The sequence below is a fragment of the Pelophylax lessonae genome (assembly GCF_965119305.1).
Source record: "Pelophylax lessonae genome assembly, chromosome: 5".
Lineage (NCBI taxonomy): Eukaryota > Metazoa > Chordata > Amphibia > Anura > Ranidae > Pelophylax > Pelophylax lessonae.
Genome location: NC_138772.1, coordinates 384,627,956 through 384,649,679, shown reverse-complemented (window position 1 = coordinate 384,649,679; position 21,724 = coordinate 384,627,956). Strand labels below are relative to the sequence as shown.

The 21,724-nt window shown below is 44.8% G+C and overlaps 1 protein-coding gene across 3 annotated transcripts in view; it reads right to left on the bottom strand.

Annotated features, from left to right (window-relative positions):
* Nucleotides 1-5,461: 5,461 nt before the first annotated feature.
* PPP4R1 (protein phosphatase 4 regulatory subunit 1) overlaps nucleotides 5,462-21,724 on the bottom strand; it is a 180,903-nt gene continuing 164,640 nt past the window's right edge. For all 3 annotated transcript variants that reach the window (XM_082259519.1, XM_082259520.1, XM_082259521.1), the window contains exons 18-20: nucleotides 15,438-15,572; nucleotides 12,452-12,593; nucleotides 5,462-5,691 (exon numbers count right to left, since the gene is read on the bottom strand). In XM_082259519.1, coding sequence (XP_082115645.1) covers nucleotides 5,528-5,691; nucleotides 12,452-12,593; nucleotides 15,438-15,572 — 441 coding nt within the window. In that variant the 3' untranslated portion in view covers nucleotides 5,462-5,527. The remainder of the gene's footprint in view (nucleotides 5,692-12,451; nucleotides 12,594-15,437; nucleotides 15,573-21,724) is intronic.

Below are 21,724 nucleotides of genomic sequence, written 5' to 3'. Positions count from 1 at the left end.
TTACCGCTGACATAGATGCATGCCCTAATAGGGGGGTAGCATCCAAGGCTGCGTCACAGACAAACTGTAGCCCTTGTATAATCTGTTCCATCAAATCAGATGTTCCCTGGGGGATATCTTTTCCCCTTAGGTCTTGGCGTACCAATCTTGCCCATTCCGTTAGTGTCTGGGAAACTAGACCAATAACAATTACTGGTCTAAATGCTGACCCTATCAGGGAGAAGATAGTGCGGGACTCCGCTTCCATCTTTCGATCCACCGGATCCTTAAAGGACGAAGTGTCCTCCACTGGGATAACCGTAGCTTTATTCAGCCTGGAAATAGGTGGATCCACCACTGGTGGTACCGTCCATTTCTTAATGATGGATTCCTCAAACGGATAGCGTCTAGCAATACGCTTGGAAATAGTAAAAGGTACGCTTAGAATGCTCCCATTCTCCTTTAATTTTATTACCAAAACACTTGGGTACAGGAAAAACCTTCACCGTTTTAATGGGCTTGTTAGTACCAAAGGGAAACTCTGTTTCAGTTGCCTCTGCCGGTGAAACCTCAAGTCTTAAGGTTTCCCGCACCGCCACAACTAGTGCGTCCACCAATGCTTCTTCCTGAATTATAGCGGGAGAAAGAACGTCCTAATCACTGTCTGAGGGAGCTTTACCTGAGATAACAGCACTTGCAGAGGGACCTGCAGCTGCAATGACCATCTCTGAATCAGAGTCAGAGGTGTCAGATAATATAGGGGTAGGCGGGGGTCGCTTTCTTGACCCCCGTCCCTGACAGGCTGCCTCCACCCGAGCCACCAAAGACTCCAAAACTGCTGTAAATGCATCCATACTCTGTGCACCGGCGGGTCCCGTGGCCCCCTCGAGGGAAACAGGTGGGGGTATTTGTGTGGCAGGGTCCATGATTATTCCAGTAATTTCCCGGAAAATACAATTCAAATTTAAATAAAAAACTTTTTTTTTTTTTTTTTTCAGACCCCCAAGCCACAAAAGCCCCTCAGTGTTACCTGCTAGGGATCCCTATCGATCGAGAGAGAGAGAGAGAGAGAGAGAGATAGACCCCCAGGCTCACCACTTGATGCTCAGAGTTCACTGCAACAGGTTACAGCGCTGTGTTCACAAACAGGAAGTCTTTTGGCTGGCTGCCCAGGAAGAAAGGAGGCGGCTCCGCCCCTCTGCACACCTTCCGGCGCCTCCCCTAGCTCCACGAGGTGTTTGGATCACCTCAAACATGGCCGCCCCCATGCTGGAGACACGAGGCTACGCCAAAATGGCGGCCTCGTGCGATCTAGCAAACAATGGCGGCGGTTAGTACCGAATAGCGGCGTGACTGCAGAGCATCACAACACCTTCTCTATATGGGGATTTAGCCTGGTCGGCGGTACCGGCCCTGGCGGACCGCATGGCCGTTCGGAAGGCCTGCTATCGCTGGAGACTTGACTAGGAAAGCAGTCTACATGTCTGTGGCTACTGACTGGTAGGATACTTATATTATAACAGTAAGATACCCATACTGCCACTAATTACAATCTTTTTAACATGTTTACAATTAGATTGTCAGCTCCCAAACCAAGCCTCCTGGCTTTTTGCACATAAAATCACACTCAAAGTAGGGGGATCTGTGACATATTATAGGATAGAGGGGAACTCATCCTTACCATACAGAGAGGGGCCCGCGTTCGCCACAAGACCCGTCAGGGGAAAAGGGGGAACATGCTACTCACCATACCGGAACCAGACGGGCACCAACTCCTGACAGTACCCCTCTCCACCGGGGCGGGAGGGCTGTCGACCAATACGGACGCCGTGACTCATGGTCCTTGGCGTTTCAGCGAGACGTTTAACTCGCGGGGTCAGTCCCTCCAGTGGGACTATGTCGCGGCCGACCCAGCGCGGAGCTATGGCCTGCACGCGCTCGTAGGCTGAACTGGGGTGACCACCGGATCTCAACATCCAGCCCGTCGCCCAGTTCAGCTTTCTTGCTTGAAGATCTCACAGGAACACTGGAGAAAAAAAGCTGTCTAAAAAATCTTTTTAAGAAAAAAAATCCTGCCAGGACCGAAGATCCCAGCAAGGTATCTAGGTCCTTACTCCTGACTAGACAGAAAAAAACTGATTTGCTGTGGCGGAGAGAGAGAGGATATACCCTCGGGGACTGCCCCTGGGGTGTGGCCAGAGCATTTTTATTTCCTGTCTAGTCCTGCTCCTGTGGAGGCAACATAACCCGAAGGTGCTGTATCACCGAGGACTACGTCTGTCAATGAGCGATAGAGAAAACATCTTTTTTTTTTTTTTTAACTTAGTCCCGCAGCGCAGTAGCGCCCCTCAGTCTACCTGCTTGGACCCCTCAGAAAGAGAGAGAGAGAGACCCCAAGGCTCACCTGATGCACAGAAGTTTCTTATCAACCTGCTTCCAGCAAGTCTTTGGCTTGCTTTCCCTGGGCCAAGGAGGCGGCTCCGCCCCTTTACACGCCTCCCGGCGCCTCCCAATTACTCCACGAGGTGTTTGGTCACCTCAAACATGGCCGCCCCCATGCTGGAGACACGAGGCTACGCCAATATGGTGGCCTTGTGCGATCTGCAGGAAAATGGTGGCGGCCTGTGTAGGATAGCGGCGGCTTGCAAGTTAGCAGCGGCCTGCGGGATGTGTGCATTCGGCCTGTGCGGCCTGCGGAAGTGCCTCGGCCTGCGGGAGGTGTCCTCGGCCTGCGGGAGGCTGTGCGGCCTGTGGAAGTGACCGGCTTTCTGGAGGGATGGCGATCTGTGGCTGCAGTAACTCAGGCATAGGCATCGGTCTGTGTACACACTAGACAGGTAGGATACCTCTATACCTCAATAGTAATGCCTTTTAGTAGTCTGCCACTGACTTCAGTCACCCTTACAGTCATATAGTGACTTTAGATAGTCAGCTCCCAAACCAAGCCTCCTGGTTTCTATTCACAAAAATCACACTCAAATTGGGGGATCTGTGACCTGTTATAGGATAGAGGGGAGACCCAGAAACTGAGTGTCCGACCATCCCAGAGAGGGGCCCGCGTCCACCAACAAACCCGACAGGGGGAGAGGGGGAACATTCTACTCACCATACCGGAACCAGGCGGGCGCCAACTCCTGACAGAACCCCTCTCCACCGGGGTGGGGGGGCTGTCGACCAATACGGACGCCGTGACTCATGGTCATTGGCGTCCAGGCGAGACGTTTAACTCGCAGGGTCAGTCCCCGTCCAGTGGGACTATGTCGCGGCCGACCCAGCGCGGAGCTATGGCCTGCACGTTTTCTTTCCTGTCTAGTCCTACTCCTGTAGAGGGCAGTATAACCCGAGTTGATATTAATCAAGGAGGACTACGTCTGTCAATATATATATATATATATATATATATATATATATTTTTTTTTTTTTAGCAAAGACTCTGGAGAATAAAATGTCGGTCATTGCAATATTTTTTGTCACACGGTATTTGCGCAGCAGTCTTTAAAACGCCATTTTCTTGGAAAAATTCAGAAAAATCACATTTCACTGCATTTAAAAAATTCTAAACAGTAAAGTTAACCCATTTTTATTGTGTATATTGTGAAAGATGATGTCACGCCGAGTAAATAGATACCCAACATGTTACAGTTTAAAATTACGCACACCCGTGGAATGGCGACAAACTACAATGTAAACATCCCTTGTGACACCAATATGCAGTGACAGGTACTCTTTGTGGAGGGATCGAGGGTCTAAAAGACCCTAGACCCCTCCACTACACTTTCATGCATGCAAAACGCCAAAAACTGCGTTTTTGCATACAGCCGTTTTTTTAAATCTGCCGCCTTTTGCAGCAGAGTAACCCGGAAGTGATGTCATGGACGCCGCCTCCAGGTTACGTCATCGGAGACCCGATCGAAGCTTCCGGCTTAGATCGGGACTCCGTCCAGCCGGCGGGGTGCTTGGGGCTCCCAGTGGGACGGGAGCCCCGAGCAAAGTCGCGGAAGGCGGCGGGAGGGCGTCCCCTCCCGCTCACCCAGGTAACGATTGAGAGGCTTCCGAGCCACATCGGTCATTACCGACAGAAAGCCGACCGTCTGCTGTAAACCACAGTACCGGGATGGTGCCTCTAGCTAGAGGCATCAGCCCGGTATAACACCGCAAAGTTTGCCGATGTAGCCCTACGTCACTTTGCGGTAAGTGGTTAAGTTATAATAAGGTGTGTTGAAAATGGAGATGGGCTGTCTGAGGGCCTATGTCTTCTGCCTTCATCTGTTTAGAGGTGGAGTGTGTTCACACTTCTAGGAATTTGTATTCGGCTATGTTTTGGGCTTGTTGTTTGTTGAATTAATTATGATAATGTTGCAGTCTCATTCACCTATTGTCGCTTACCAGATGACCAAGGTATGTTAACCATATTCTGTATAAAATTACATTTGCATATGATAATGAAATCAAACTTTTTTTTTTTTTTTATTAACACTCACCACAGTAACATTTTATATTAAAAGTCATGCCTGTTGCAGGATTTGTGATATCTGAACCTTAGGACTTGTTAGAAAGGTGTACTTACCTTTCATATACTTGTACCTGTAATATTGAACATAGATTTAAAAATGAGGTCAGACGAAATTTCTTGAAACGTATTAATACATTTTATTCAGACAAGCAGATAAACTTGTATTACAACAGAGCTTTAAACAGCATGATTAAAGACTGCAGCACTCCAGGGAGTGCAGGCAGATATGTACATTTACATGAAGACCAATAGTGATGCACCTCACATCTGATCATTTTCAAGTTAAAAAACAAACTTGACTTGAAGTACATGAACTAATACATTTTCTTTAGGCCATGACCAGCATGAAAACTAATTAGAACAGAGGTACTTAACAGCAATGTTGCCTTCCTAATTACAGCAATATGCTGCATTTAAGGATTAAAATCAGATTATAGTGTAGTGTTAGCAGGGAGCCCTTAAGAAAGAAAAAAAGGAATGTTACCCTTTTTCTCATTTAACACACACCTCCTGAAAGGAAACTATTCATATATGTTAAGAAAATGATGGGGGAATACATTTTTAATAAAAACCCTTTGCAAATAATACTGGAAATTTCTACAATGGTAAGGAACAGTGTTATGGACAAAATTCACTGTAGGGCATGGTCCGTGGATACTAAAACAGTGCTACTGCATAAGACAAACCACTTTACTTCCCATCCATTATATAGGCTCCAGCGTCAGAAAATGCGTTATGGCACAGCACGTACAGTTCTCCATATGCCATCACTTTACTAGCTCCTGCAGTGAAAGATGTAGGAAGTGAACCTCTGGGTTTTAACAGGGCAATGTAGGCTACAATCTTCCCCTCTAGTAGATAGAAGTTATTCGTCATTGAGTTCAAGTTTGACATCTTAGGAAGACAGAAGATTTAAGGCTTTGGTGGCAATCCTCTGAGAGTTTGTCGTTCCTCCTCCCTACTAACGTAGAACAGGAAAACATTTCAAAGGCCCTGGACAACACTGTCTTGGGTTAGAGTTCTAGGCGGCCTTTATTAGTAGGTGGAGGATGCGGTGCTCATGGCATCATCAGCGAGTTTGGTGTTAGCAGGGTGTATACTGGCAAAATACTTCACATCATTATCATAATCCATCTGTAAAGCCACAATTGTCTGCTCCACAGCTTCCTGATGTGAATTGGCAGCAGTCAAAAAGTATTCTGGAAAGAAAAAAACAGAAAACTGTAATAAGTAATTAATCTAACGAAAAATTGTGATTTTTGTACTTGGCGTAAAATCCATTTCTCTGAGCTTGATGGACAAAGCACTCCATAAATCATAACCTCCAGGAGCAGAACACAAACACCTGGCTACTCCCATCCTCAGCTTGGTAATATAACCCCTCCCCCCCTTCTCAAGTATCAGAACTCCATATAGGGGTCACTGAAAGAAGATTGCCAAGGCAGACACCTGGCCCTTGATGGTACTCAAGGCCAACTTCTGATCAACGCCCTGTTGAAAATAGGTTAAGATCTGAGCCACAGAAAAGGATTGAGTGCCAATCGACTCACACCAAGAAATGTACGCTTTCCAAGTACGATGGTGTATCTTGCTGGAAGGCTACTTCCTCATCTTCACCATAGTAAGGATCACTCATCCAGGCAGACCCTCCATCCCTCAGTACCTGGCTTTCAATAGCCAAGCCATTAAAACCAGCGACTGTAAAGCAGGATGGTAGATCAGCCCTTGGGACAACTGGTCTTCTCTCAGAGGAAGCACCAAGAGGGATGTTTATGGCCACCAGACTGATTGGAAGATCCTCACCCTTGATTCCTTGCAGGTATTTCGGAAAAAGCCTGAGCTGAGGATGATACTGGCCTTACCGTGGCCCTTTTGTTTCCATGCGGCGTCTGCCTGAGGAACCAGTGATCTCGCCACAAACCTCGGTATCCTCCTGTGGAGCCAAACCTGCTAAAGGAGCTGCATGTAGGACTGTACAAACAGAACTGTCTTAAAAAGGTGGATACCACCAGACTCAGAACCTCTATGCAAAATGGGAGAGAGAACTATCTGTGTGACAGCAGCCAGTGTATCACAGCCTGTGGTTCCTGAAGTTTGCCCAAAGGAAGGACTAACCCTGGTCGGAATTGGAATCAGACCTAGGTAATCAATTTCCTGGGATAGGGACATGGATAGAGGGGACCTTAGGTAGTTCGGACATCACTGAACCTTTGCAGGGATTAAATCGGCACAAGACGTCTCGGACCTAAAAAACCTGAAACGGACAAGCTTTGTCCCCCTTTCTGGGTACCCCCAGAAGAATCATTTTGTAGATTCCCCTTGACGCTTATGAAGGAGGTCCAGGAGGCCGGAAACCAGCAAAGATGTCCCCCCACCCCAATAATGGGAGAGGGCAGACCTTCATGCTGCTGAAGGGATCTTATCTGCGGGTTCGCAGAAGCTAGCTCTAGGCTTACCAGACCAAAGAACCTCCCGGGGAAGATTTGAAAGATCTTTCCCTTATTCTCTACCCCAGAAGCATGAAATAATTTTCTATGTGCCGAGGAGGGGGGCCCCCCATCTGCGATGAGGCTCCTTCCCTTTTCTAGACTATGGCAGGAAGGTACTCTTCCCCTCTTCGTGATACCCTTGATGTCATCCAGGGTATCATGGTAGCTTTGTTCAACCTGGAAACAGGAGGGATCACTGGCGGACTAGTCCATTTTTTTAAAAGTGCTTCCTTAAAAGCGTAACATACAGCAAAATGTTTGGGGACCACCAAGGGTAATCTTGGTTGTTCCCATTCCTTACAGGGAAACCTGTCAAAATAGGGCACATAAGGAAACACCTTTGGAGTGTGAGGTGACTTATGCGTACCAAACGACACAGCCACGTCCGTGGCTACATAAGCGGCATCCTCCATTTTTAAAGTCTCACGCACTGCAGTGACAAGTGCGTCTACCAGTGCTTTTTAATTCACTGCTGTGACCATGGAGGAATCATTCTCACTATCGGATGGATCTGAGGGTGTGATATTAAGCCCCTCCTGGACTGGCCGCATCAGGCTCAGAATGAGATGAGACAGACTGAGCAGGGGAAGGCGGGGGACACTTCCTCCTTGGACACTAAGGATTGCAGGACCACCATCAGTGAAACCATCGGTGCAACCATGGGAAGCTGGGGTTTGCGATGGACCTGCCACCTCCATGAGAGGGTCAATTGGGGAAATGTGACCCTGAGGCTCCATAAGGAAAGGAAGACCTTGCAGTACAATTTGGGACCACTAAAAACATCCCCACAAGGCTCAGGATACCTATCAGCAGAGCGAGAGAGATAACAGGGACCCCCAAAGACTCACCCTACCGATCGGGGGAGCGCCGAGAATTCGAACCCACCATCATTATGGATGCCATCTCGGTTCATGTGTCCCAGGCACAGGAAGAAGAAACTGAGCAGGAAGACGAGGAGAAGGAAGAGGAAAGAGGAAGACGAGGAGGAAGGAGGAAGACGAGGAGGAAGGAGGAAGACGAGGAGGAAGGAGGAAGACGAGGAGGAAGGAGGAAGACGAGGAGGAAGACGAGGAGGAAGGAGGAAGAAGAGGAAAAGGAGCTTCGGTCAACTCCAGCGTCTCTCGGACTAAGGGAAAATGGTCCCCCGTGACATCATCGATCTACACAAACATGGCCGCTAACCGGAGACCAGCCAGACTAAGGAAAAATGGCCACCATCAGCTACAAAAAGGTAGGACACACATTAAGGCACACTCCGCTGTGCACTCTGCACTGGGACCCCCCTGCACTGTACCCACACTACAAACAGTAGGGCATGCACCTAGGTCTCCCACACTGGGACCCATCCAGACTACCAGGGCAGGACGCACACTTTCCCAGGATCCTTAAAGAGTGGGGATAGCGGGGAAGACCCCAGGGATCTCCGCTGCATTCTCTGGCCTGGGAACCCCACCAGACTCCAGGTCCAGACAGGGGGGAAGCCCAGCTCACTGAGGGATTTAAGGATGGGAGGAGGGAACCTGCAGGCAGGTCCGACCTTTCCTGGAGGTAACCCGCGTCCACCCCAAATAAACGCCAAAAAGGGAGGGGGGGGCGGGGATTGTGATTACCCTTCCATTGTGCGGGTAACGCTCTAGACAGAATCCTCACCTCCGAAGTGGGGGAGCGGTTGGCCAAGGGACTGCTGTGTCTCAGACCCAAGCCCGGTTGGTATACGACCCTGCAAGACGTTTAACACACAGGCCAGCCTTGGTCCATGAGGCTTTGCCGCGGCCAACCTAGCGCGTAGCTGCAGTCTGCACGCGCTCGCTGGCTGGGGTGACCACTGGATCTAGATTATCCAGTCCGTCGCCCAGCAGTTGATTGTAGATCTCCCAAGAGAAGAAACAAAAAAGGTGTAAGGAAGGAGAAAAAAAATGGCTAGGACCAGAGATCCCAGCCGGGAGCCTAGGTCCTTACTCCTGACTTGACAGATTAAAACTGATTACCTAGAGCAGGGGGGGGGGGGGGGTTCTATACTAAGCTGAGGAAAGCCCATGGGCATAGCCAGGTGTTTTTTTTGTTCTGCCAATATAACCCAGTAGTTATGATTTATGGAGCGCTGTGTCCGTCGATGAACAAAAGAGAAAATATATTTGAATTTAAAATTGGTTCACATAGCAAAAAAATAAAATAAGGCTAAAATAGTTAGAACTATAGACAGAAGTATAGACTGTGACCTCCCTTTTATACATTGCTGAGCTCACTCTATTGTTTTCACCCACATTCCATAAAACAAAGCTTCTTTAACAGAACCACTGTGGGTGTAAAACTTGTACAACCATGCACATATTGTTATCTTTTTTTGTTTTTTTTTTTATGTATTAGAACTGAAAGTAGTGACTTATTGGAAATAGTGTAATTCTGCTTTGTTTAAGTGAGGAAACATTCAAAGCTTAGGCTTCTTTATATTCCAAACTATCGGAAGAAACTAGAAAATTGTATCTAAAAATCGAACTATGTCGGAGGTAACCAAGATATTTTTCTATCCTCCAGTTTTTAATAGATGAAAGTCACAAACACAGATAACTTCATTATATTTCTTAATAATTTTACCCAAGGATAAATTACAGCAGCATTTTCAGACATAAAAATTGCACAACACAGAAGAAAACCATAAGTTAACCATTTTCCCAAAGGTTAATGGATACCTGTAATGCAGGGCTTGACACGTTTTCTGTGAATCTAGGAGCCAGGCTAAAAAAACTAGAAGCCTGTTTTTTTTTTAAACTAACACAGCTTTATTTTTAACAAAACCCTCTTTTGTACGACGACAAAACCATCTTATGTACCCTGATGTGTATCTTTACAGATGCATGACACAGGGCACTCCCCTCTGCCATTACAAGGCCGCACTCTCTCAAGTTCAAATAACATGAATTTATTCTCTCCAGTTTCTAGGGTGCCTAGCTCATGCCATGACAACGGGGTAGATAGTGCACCGCACACCTGACCCCCTATTTACCACAGCCCCCCCATACTGTATAGACATGTGACCCCCCTATATACCACAGCACCTCCATTCAGTATAGACATATAACACACTATATCCCAGAGCCCCCCCATCTAGTATAGACATATGACCTGCTATATAGCACAGCCCCCCCATCCTGTATAGACATATGACCCCTTGCATACCACAGCCCCACATCCTGTATAACCATATGACACCCTATATACAAGAGCCCCCCCCCATATAGACACACGACCCCCTATATACCACAGCCCCCCCACAGCATTACAGGCGGTCCCCGCTCTTGCATGCAGGATCTGGGTACATTCCCTCTTGGCCTTCTGGTCCTAGATAACCAATCTAGATGAAGCCCTGGCTCAGTAGGGGTGTTCAGAATAGGCCAAAAATAAGGAACTAAGCCCACAAAAAAAAACATATTCAGAGAGACATCTGTAGGTACACCCATCACCTAAATACACTAGCTCAAAACAGGATTAGCTTAGCTGGGAAGGGACTCCTAATTGTTTTTTTTTTTTTTTTTTACATTCACCTGAAGATGGCAACATAAACCCAAGAAGTCACGATTATGAAGTGCCCTGTGATGCATGATTAGGAAATGGTCTTTCAGGTTGAAAAAAGAAACAAGTAAAAAAAAAACAGTCACGCAAACCCAACCATACAATCCCATAGGCACAATCCTATACCCGCAGTTGACCCAATTTGCTACAGTAGGGGGAAAAAATGTCTTCCTGATCCCCCGATAAGCAAATCGGATATTCCCTGGATCAACTTTACCTATAAATATTAGTACCCATTATTATGTACACCCAGGAAAGAATCCAGGCCTTTTTTAAAGCAATCTAATGAGCTAGCCAGAACCATCTCTGGAGGGAGTCTATTCCACATTTTCACAGCTCTTACGGACAAAATCGGTTTTCCTCTAGACGTAAAGAGTGCTCTCTTGTCCTCTGTGTTGACCTTAAAGTGAACACCAAGTTCACTATATGGACCCCTAATGTATTTATACATGTTGATCATATCATATCATATATTCCCCCTTAATCTCCTCTTCTCAAGAGAGAATAAATTCAGTTCCTCTAATCTTTTCTCTAGCTGAGCTCCTCCATGCCTCATCAGTTTGGTTGCCCTTCTCTGCACTTTCTCCAGTTCCCCGATATCCTTTTTAAGAACTGATGCCCGAAACTGAACTGCATATTCCAAATGAGGTCTTACATAGAAACATTCCTAATCAAAACGTGGATTCCAATTACAACGTGAAACAAAAGTAAGACCTGTGGGGGAGGATTTTATAAAAATAAAAAAAAAATATTTCTAGCAGTGAGTATGTATTTGGAAACCTTGGACCGAATTCAAGAAAACATTTGAATTGTTAGCACTGATGCAATGGATAAATTTTAGTTTGTATCTCTGGGACATTAATGTAAGGAAATATTGTCACAACAAATTCAAAAAACAAATACCGCCAAATCAGTAAGGGCCCATTCAGACTAGGAATGGCATGTGAATCGCACAGGAACCTCATATGCAATTCTGTGCAGTTCGATTTCAGCCTATTAATTTTGAATGGGCTGAAATTGCACTGCACCAAAAATAGTTAAATGCACTACTTTTGAAACGCACAGCAACTGCATAGCATAGTACTTCTGTACCATGTGATCCAGTGTGGTTATACGCATATCATTTGCGACCTGCATAGGGGGTGTCTTTAAACTGCCCCCTGCAGCAGATCATAAGGTCCGTGCCATTGAAATGCAGCGTGGGAAGCCGAACAGGAACGCGGCTCTCCCACACTGCATTTTAATGTGAACGGGTTCACATTTGGCATTTTGGGTCTCAGGCAGAATCTCTGCAATCTTGTATGTGATCTCAAATCACACTGCAATCACAAAACGCACGTTCCAGTGCAATTAATTTTTAATGGCATCTAAAACATGGTGCGGTTTTGCCACAGACAACTGCAAGATTGTCTTCCAAAAAGGAGGCGGTTTTTTTCGTGCGGCAAGCTTTGCGCATTGCATCAAAACTGCACTGCATTTTAGGTGCCATTGAAAATGAATGGTACCTGAATATGCATTTTGCGATTGCAGTGTTATTTGAGATCATGGTCACAATCGCGAGAACCCAAAAAACCAAAATGAAGCCTAATAAAGAAAGTGGAGGTAAATAAGACCTTAAAATTTCACTGGATCTGATGTTTCCCAACACCTCCAAATATCTTCTTTGTCAATAAAAATCTGCATATTCACAAGAGATGCAAATGTCAGAGTTGCAACAGATTTATATATACCTTACAGACAAGTAAATGAAGTTGCCACAGGTTATGCCACATACTTTACAAATTCCAAGGTGTATGTTTATGCAGTCTTTAAAAACTATAAAGGAAATCCTCCATGCTTTAAATTTCTTTGTACATTTTTTAAAATGTAAGTATTCAGTTTTCTAAAGCTGTTAGCTTACCTTTCTCTAACAGTGTTTGCTTCAAGGTCTTTGCAAGGAGAACTCTAACATTTGGCACTCTGTCAGAGGCAAGCTGCAGAAGATGAGGCATTAAATGCATAGCAAATTGCTCCATAGGAAGGCAGTCATCTTCTATAAGAGCCTAAGAAAAACAAAAAAAAAAAAACAAAAAACCCACTAGAGTATTATGTTGTGAAAATCCAGCTGTGTTAGGACCACTCTTTCCACCTAGTCAAATACACAACACAAGGGACATTATTAATCACTTCAATACCGGGCACTTTTACCCACTTCCTGCCCAAGCCAATTTTCAGCTTTCAGTGCCATTGCATTTTGAATGACAATTGCATGGTCATGCAACATTGTACCCAAACTAGATTTTCATAATTTTGTTCACACAACTAGAGCTTTATTTTGGTGGTAATTACTACCGGGTTTAATTTTTTTTCTTTATGACATTTTTCTTTTTTTTCAATTTTGTTTTCAACACTGACCACAGCAGTATAATGTTACCATGGTAACATTTGTATTTCTATGGGGAAGTGATCAATATTTTTTTACATAAGAGGATTGCTTATAGCAATTAATTTTATTGCTATAAGCAAGCATTTTACTGAATAAAATCAATTCAGTTTTTGTTGTGATTAGCTATGATTTGCCAGCGCGGATTACATGGTACAGATTGGCTGTGTTGTGTTGGGCCCGGTCTTTACCGTGTGATCATTGTGACAAGCCATTCATTGTTTACAATTGACATGTGATTTGCTGTGATTAATCATAGCGATCATCTGGTACTGGCAGCAGCCCGGTAAACTGATCAGTCATCAGCTGTGTCTGGTGGACACAGCTGGTGATGGATTGCGCTCGCACAGGCTCGTTCCAGGAAGACATATGTTGTCTACCCAGAATGACTAAAAGCCTGCTCAGGCATCAAATTGCTATAGACCAGGCGGGAACTGGTTAAACACTGCAGATTATCAGCTGTTGAAATATTTCATATTGAATGGCATGTTGAAGATTCATTTGTTCATTTATTATTCCTTAAGTGCCCTGTCTCCTAAGAGCAAGGTATATATTCCACAGTCTCAGCCATTATATATATATATACTAATATAGCAACACTAAAGCCTGCATATAATTAAAATGATATTAGATCCTCAGTTTTTAAGCACCTATAGCAACTTATTTAGTCACTTACCAAGTATGCAGCTTTAATTCATCTTTTAATTAAGCCAGTGTTCCAGTTTAAGCTGGTGCCAGGACTGCCTCAGCTTTCCCATTTCAGGGTGGCTCTTTTCTTTTAAAATCCTTTGAAGCCAACCTTGCAGGTAGAGACTAGAGTTGTGTCTCCCACACTGTACAAACCCATAGAAACACACTGCCCTGTATCCTAAAATGGCAAGGAACTGCCCTGCTTATCCCCCCTCCTCCCTTCAAGCTAAAAGACTGGCTGGAGAATGCACTGTCCACTGTAAACTCTTTCCTATGAGAAAGGGAAGTTCAGGGAAGAAGCGTTCAGGAGCCAGTAGCATTGAAAGCTGTAAACTGCAAGTGTGGGGGTAAGAATTTTAACAAAACTTACGAAGTGATTTTTTTTTTATTGTGCTAAGGTGTTGGGCAAAAAAAAAAAACCACTGAGGGTTTAATACTACTTTAAATAATTAGAACAAGAAACACATCCAAATGAAATGAAAAATAAAAACCTTATCTAAAAGCTTATATGAAGGTAAAAATAAAATAAATAAATTGCATGATCCAGTGCTTTACGAGGGAAAGAAATCATTGCTGACTCCCAGCACATCTCATCTACCTTCCCTTCAGCCAGCGCATCTGCAGTAATGGCTAAGTCAGAGGTCAACTCGGGAGAGGAGACTGAAGGGGCTCATTAGAGGCCTATGTTATCTACAACATCTAAAAGGGCTGAAATCTGCCCATGAAATCAGAAAATTATGGCAGAAAGTTTCACTATGGTTAGGAAGAAGACCGTGGAGTCCAGTGCCAGAGGAAGGCAGGGACAACTCTTCATATAGAAGGCTCTGTGGGAATAGCCTAACACCACCCTCCGAACCATGCGCCAAGTCTGTGCTAAAGGAAGTGTCCCCACAGGGAGAGGGAGAAGGGCATCTTCCTCCTGGTGGGGTCCAGGTATGGTAACCAAAGACTCAGGTGAAAGCTGCAGTGGCTATGGTGTAGCCAACAATCTTGAAAAATAACCATTTAGCACAAGAAATCTCCCCAGAAAAGAGGTAAACTTCTATCAGTGTAGAAAGGAGGTCAGTTACCTAAAAAAAAACACTAGCAAAAATTGAAGATAGCTGGGAGTGGGAGAAGTTATAAAAGGGTTGCCCCTGCAGCTTGTTTTGTCAGTCTCCGATCATCTAAAGGCAATTTCATTAAACCTCTGGTTAAAGATTCTGTGTCCCTGTACAGGACAAAGTTTTGGCTTCAGTTGGGTTTTAAAGCTGATCTCTGAACCAATATAAAATTCTTGCAGTTCTGTATTTTTAAATCATTCAATCTTTTGTTTTAATGCAACAAGGTTCCTCAATTTGATTTGTCACAAGCCTATTGCAATTCCCTTATCTAGCAGCAACTGGTAGAGCAATTGGTAGGAATGCTGAAGGTGTACTGCATGCAAATTTACCAACAAGGAACATATGGCCAGATGGAAGCAGTGGGCATAGAGATATCCTCATCAACCTGCACATCCTTTAATGTCCAATCTGCAGACTAGGGGTGGAGAAAACACCACTAGCTTTTTACAGTTTACACTTTTACAGTTTTTAACTGACAGAAAGTGGTATTATCTGCTTCACTGTTCCACATAATGGGGCTGTGTAAATATAAGGACTGGGTGGACAGAATTACACAATTATTTGTTCAATATAGAGCGATAAAAGTTTTTTATGCAACTGAGCTTTTTAAAAAAAAAAAAAAATAAAAATCAAGTTTTAGAATCTCAGTTTCAGACACATCAAAAACCAACCTGGCAAATGAACACAAATGTCTGCCTTCCAGACCATTTTGGGCTCTGGCAAAACTGCTCTACAAGTTTATTCATAACATCCAAAGTCAATGCTGGATTAGGAGCCAAGTACAACTTCTTCACCATTTCACTGACCTGCAAAGCAAAAACACACAAAATTCAATGACTGCAACATCATTAGCAACTGTAGCATTACTTCCCAAAAAATCTAATGTGTACAAAGAAAGAAAACAAAAAAAAAAAAAAAAAAAACAAAGAATGCTTTATTTCAGGCATTTAGTCTACCAGAAAATATATGAAACGCATTCCAAGACCTCTATTTATACAGGCATTGTGGGTAATTAAAACAGGTGCTTTGGTGATGAACGGCCTGAACTGGAGAAGAAAAAATAAACCTAACCACCTAAGGACAGAGCCTTTTCTGGAACTTTCTGTTTACAAGCAAAAATCTGTATTTTTTGCTAGAAAATTATTAAAAATGCCCAAACATACATTTTTTTTTTAGCACAGACCTTCAGAGAATAAAATGGTGATTGTTGCAATTTTTTGTGTCACATAAAAGCGTTTTCTTCAAATGCACTTTTCTTGTAAAAAATACACTTTAATGAGTTTAATGTAAAAAAAAAAAAAACAAAAAAAAAAAAAAACCCCACAATATATAGCCCAATTTTTTGGTAAACTATAAAAGATGATGTTGTACTGAGTAGATACCCAACATGTCACTTTCAAATTGTGAAACGCTCGTGGAATGGCGTCAGTCAACGATACTTAAAAAACTCCATAGGCAACACTTTAAAATATTTTACAGGCAGCCGGTTTAGAGTTACAGAGAAGGTCTAGCGCTAAAATGATTGTTCTCGCTGTAGCGCTTGTGGCGATTCCTCACGTGTGGTGCAAATACTGTTTACAAAGGTGTGGCGAGTTACATATACTTTCACTTATGCGTGCGAGCACGGAAGGATGGGGGCTCTTTATTTTACAAAGTCCCTTTACATTTGTTTGATCACTTTTATTCCTATTGGAAGGAATGTAAACATCTCTTGTAATAGCAATAAGGGATGACAGGTCCCCTTTATGGAGAGACCTGGGGTCTAAGACCCCAAATCTCTTCTCAACCTTTAAAAGCAAAAAATAAATAAATAAATAAATAGTTGTTTAGTTCTGCACTAGACCAGAAGTGATGGTCCTCCTAAATCATAGAAGTGATCAGAGACAATCTGCTCCCTCCTCACCCTCTGTGACCAGCCAAGCGAGCCGTCTGAACATTTCCCGGGCTCACTGGTAAGAAATATAAGCCCGAGAAACACTAATGAGCAACAGGAGGGGATGACCAGATTGCTTCAGTCAAAACCCCGGTAAACCACTTCAAAGCTGCAACATATATATATATATATATATATATATATATATATATATATATATACATATATATACACACACACACACGTATTGCGGTCAGCAGGTGGTTGCCCACTTAAGGACCAAGCCCATTTTTGACAAATTTTGTTCTCAAGTTAAAATCAGTATTTTTTGCTAGAAAACTACTTAGAACCCCCAAACATTATATATATATATATAATTTTAGCAAAGACTCTGGAGAATAAAATGGTGGCCTTTGCAATATTTTTTGTCACGCGGTATTTGCGCAGCAGTCTTTCAAACGCCATTTTTTTGGAAAAATTACAAAAAATTTAAATTTCACTGCATTTTAAAAAAAATTAAACAGTGAAGTTAGCCCATCTTTTTTGTATATTGTGAAAGATGATGTCACGCCGAGTAAATAGATACCCAACATGTTACGGTTTAAAATTGCACACACCTGCAGAATGGTGACTACGGTCAATAAAAAACTCCATAGGCAACGATTTAAGAATTTTTAATGGTTATCAGTTTAGAGTTAGAGAGTAGCTCTTTTTTTTTAATTATTGCTCTCACTCTGGCGATTACGGTGATACCTCACAAGTGTGGTTTGAACAGCGATTTAACTTGCAGGCGCGACTTTCATATACATTTTTTTCATGCGCAAGCTCACGGCGACGGGGGTGGCTAAATATATATATATATATATATATATATTTTTTTTTTTTTTTTTTTTCCTATTTTTTTTTACATTTTACCACAGGTTTAAAAAAAAAAAAAAATCTGATCACTTTTATTGCTGTCACAAGCAATGTGGCAGTGACAGGTACTTTTTATGGAGGGATTGGGGGGTCTAAAAGACCCTAGACCCCTCCACTACACTTCAATGTATTCAAAATGGCGAAAACAGCATTTTTGAATAGACTAACTTTTTAAATTCGGCGCCTTTAGCAGCCGAGTAACCCGGACGTGACGTCATGGACGCTGCCTCCAGGTTACGTCATCGGAGACCCGATCGAAGCCGCATCCGGCTTTAATCGGGACTCCATTAACCCGTCGGAGAGCCGGGCAGAGCCGCGGAAGGCGGTGGGGGCGTCCCCTCCAGCTCGCAGGGGTAACGATCGAGCGGCTGCTGAGCCGCATCGGTCGGTACCGCCGGCTCTAAAAAATGGTACCAGGATGATGCCTCTAGGCATCACCCCAGTACAACTACTTAAAGTTAGCCGACATAGGGCTACGTCAGTTTGCGTTAAGTAGAATGCAAGTTTTTTGATTTTCTTTTAAAATATAAGCATTCTGAAAAGTTAAAAATGGATTTTTGTAAAATCTTACCGTAAAATCCTTTTCTCTTAGCTCATTGACAGACGTAGTCCTCGGTGATACAGCACCTTCGGGTTATGTTGCCTCCACAGGAGTAGGACTAGACAGGAAATGAAAAATGCTCTGGCCACACCCCAGGGGCAGTCCCCGAGGGATATATCCTCTCTCTCTCTCCGCCACAGCAAATCAGTTATGTCACAAAAGCAGTGCTTAGAGAATTTAACCCAACCCAACTCAAAAACAGAGGGGCGGGTACTACGTCTGTCAATGAGCTAAGAGAAAAGGATTTTACGGTAAGATTTTACAAAAATCCATTTTTCTCTATCGCTCATTGACAGACGTAGTCCTCGGTGATACAGCACCTTCGGGAAGTCCCAGAGCAGTATCACAAGTGAGGGGTGGGAAAATGGAAATCAAATCCAAATCTAGAAGGCCCAACCGGTGCCAACTAGAAGTTTACAATGCTCATCCTTAATGATGAGACTCAACAAAAAAATTTTCAAACAGAAAAAAACCCTCGAGGTAGACCACCGGTCTCCTCAAATTGCGGCCTGCAAAACCTTGCGGCCAAATGAGGCATCCGCCGATGCCATCACATCAATTTTATAAAATTTTGTAAAGGTATGTACCGACGACCAGGTGGCCGCTTTACATACCTGGACCACTGACGCCTGATGGCGAAAGGCCCAGGAAGTACTGAGCGCTCGAGTGAAGTGCGCCCTAACAGGGAACGGAGGATTCCGACCCTTAATAGAATAAGCCTGTACCACCGTCTGACTGATCCATGTAGATATGGTCGCGGCAGACACAGGCAACCCCCTTCAAGGGCTATCCGTGATCACAAAAAGTGAGTCCGTCTTACGAAAACCACTTTAGGAAGGAAGGATGGATTCGGAAGAAGAACCACCTTATCCCTATGAACCACCAGATCTGGGGAACGACAGGATAATGCGGCCAGTTCTGACACCCTGCGTACAGAAGTAATGGCCACCAAGAAGGCCACCTTCTGGGAATGTAAGCAAGGGAATCTCCCTAATATCTTCAAAGAGAAGTTTCTGAAGAACCGACCACACTAAATTAAGATACCAGGCGGTAAGGGTGCGCACACTGGCGCAGCCAGATGTCGCACCCCCTGGATGAAATTCCGCACCAAGAAATGATTAGCCAAAGGTTTCTTGAAAGAAGATTGCTAACGCCGAAAACCTGACCCTTGATCGTGCTCAAGGATAGTTTCTGCTCAACCCCTTGTTGCAGACAGACCAAAATTCGGGTCACCGAATAGGTCTGTGGGGGAAATCCAATAGATTCACACCATGCAATATAAGACTTCCATGTGCTGGAAGTCGCTTTCCTTGCTTTAACTGGAGGTAGGAATAACTGAAGCTGACACTCCCTTGTCCTTCAGTACCTGGGTCTCAATGGCCAGGCCATTAAACCAGCGACTGTAAAGCAAGATGGAAGATCGGTCCCTGAGACCGCAAATCCTCCCTGAGAGGAAGTCTCCAAGGAGCGTCCGCGACTAGCCTCGCCAAGTCGGCGTACCAGGCTCGACGAGGTCAATCCGGAATTTCCAGAATAACTGGAATTCCCTCCACCTCTATCCTGCGAAGAAGTTCCCACAGCAACTTGAGAGGATGGAAGGCATGCCGTAGCTGATACTGCCCCCACGGGGCGATTAGCGTTTCTGCTGCGTCCGCTAGAGGATCGTGGCGCGAGCTACAAACCTCCTCACCTTCCTGTTAGGCCAAGGTGCCAACAGATCCACATCCGGGATGTCCCAATGAAGGGACAGCTAGGGAAAAACCTCTGGATGAAGAGGCCATATGCGATTGGATCCGAATCGGGCTGCTCTAGAGCTGCTCGATCCAGTAAATCAGACAAAATCTGATCTCTCTCAGTTCCGATACCCTTATTGGTAATCTGGATACTATCGGAAGAAATGACTTCCCCTGGTTGAGCATCGGAGACTTCCTGGTCCGCTCGCTCAACCGGATCCGATTGTCCAGGGAATCGGAATTCTGATTCCATTAAAAAAGAATCTCCTTCAGGAGAATTCGGGTATGAGACTGGGTATACGGTACTGCCTCTAAGAAGGCCACCATCAGTCCCAGCCAATTGACGGACAGCAACATCCGAATAGTTGACTGAACCTTCTGGAGTTTCCCAGCAAGGAGAAACTCTCTTGCCCAGGATGTATCCAACCTTAGGCCCAGATAGTTCAGTCTCCTGGTGGGAACCAGGGATGATCTTTGGGAAAGCGAAAAAACGCTGATGTCCTGCGATGATGGGGATATAAAGATAGGCATCCTATATGTCTATGGATGCCAGGAAATCTCTTTGATGCAGGGAGGCCACCACTGTACGGATGGACTCTATTTCTTCCCAAGTCCAGATTTGGACGCACCTTGCCCTCTTTCCTGGGCATTGTGAATAGGTTCGAATAGAACCCCTGAAACCGTTCAATGTTAGAAGGGAAGAATCGCACCGGTGGAAGTGATCGAAACTCGATCCTGTGTCCTCCAGAAACCGGTGAAGACATCCCCCCCACCCCAGAGATGGGTAGGGGCGCATGAGGCTATATACTTCAGGCTTGGCTGAGCCGGACTCTTTGTTTACCCAACCAGCGCCCTTTGAAACCCCTCTAAAGGGGCTTTGGAGGATTTCGCCTTATCGCCCGCCCTCGCGGAACGAACAACTCTATATGAGCAGAAAAGGAAGGTCCTCGTTAGTTACGAGGTCTTTTTATCCTAACAGTCTGTGGCAAGACAGCAGGTGGTACCGTCTATCCTATAAAGAGGAATTCCTCAAACGGATAGCACCTAGCCATGCGTTTGGAAATAACAGGGGTTCGTTTCAAAACGACCCCATTTGGGTAAAGGAAAATCCTTCGCCCTTTTGGTAGACTAACAAGTACCAAAAAGGAATCTCAGTCTCAGCTACCTCTGCCGGTGTAACCTCAAGACTAAAGGTTTCCCGGATGGACACAACTAGTGCATCCACCACTCTTGTGCTATGGCGGAGGCAGAAACGTGCTCCTCACTGCTGAGGAGATATTACCTGAGACAACAGCCCCCTAAGAGGGACCTGCAACTGCATTGACCAGTTCCGAATCCGTATCTGAAGTATCTGATAAACAATAGGGGTAGGCGGGGGTCGCTACTTGACCCCCGTCCCTGACAGGCCACCTCCACCCGGGATACCAAAGACTCCAAAACTGCCGATAATGCATTAAAAACAAGTGGGGTACTGGAGGGTCCTGCGGCCACCTTGAGGGGATCAGGTGGGGATACCTATGCGGCAGGGTCAATGATTATACAAGACACTTGCCAGCGACAAAAAATGACAAAGTAAAAAAAAAAAAAAAAAACTTTTTTTTTTTTGTGTGTCCCCCAGTCGCAACAGCGCCCCTCAGTGTTACCTGCCTTTTTGGACCCCACAGAGAGAGAGAGACAGACCCCAAGGCTCATCCCTGATGCACAGAAGTTTTCATCAGCTTGCTCAGTGCTTGTCTTGTTACAGACAGGAAGTCTTTGGCCCTATTTCCTGGGTAAAAGAGGCGGCTCCGCCCCTTAACACGCCTGCCGGCACCTCCCCCTGGCTCCATGAGG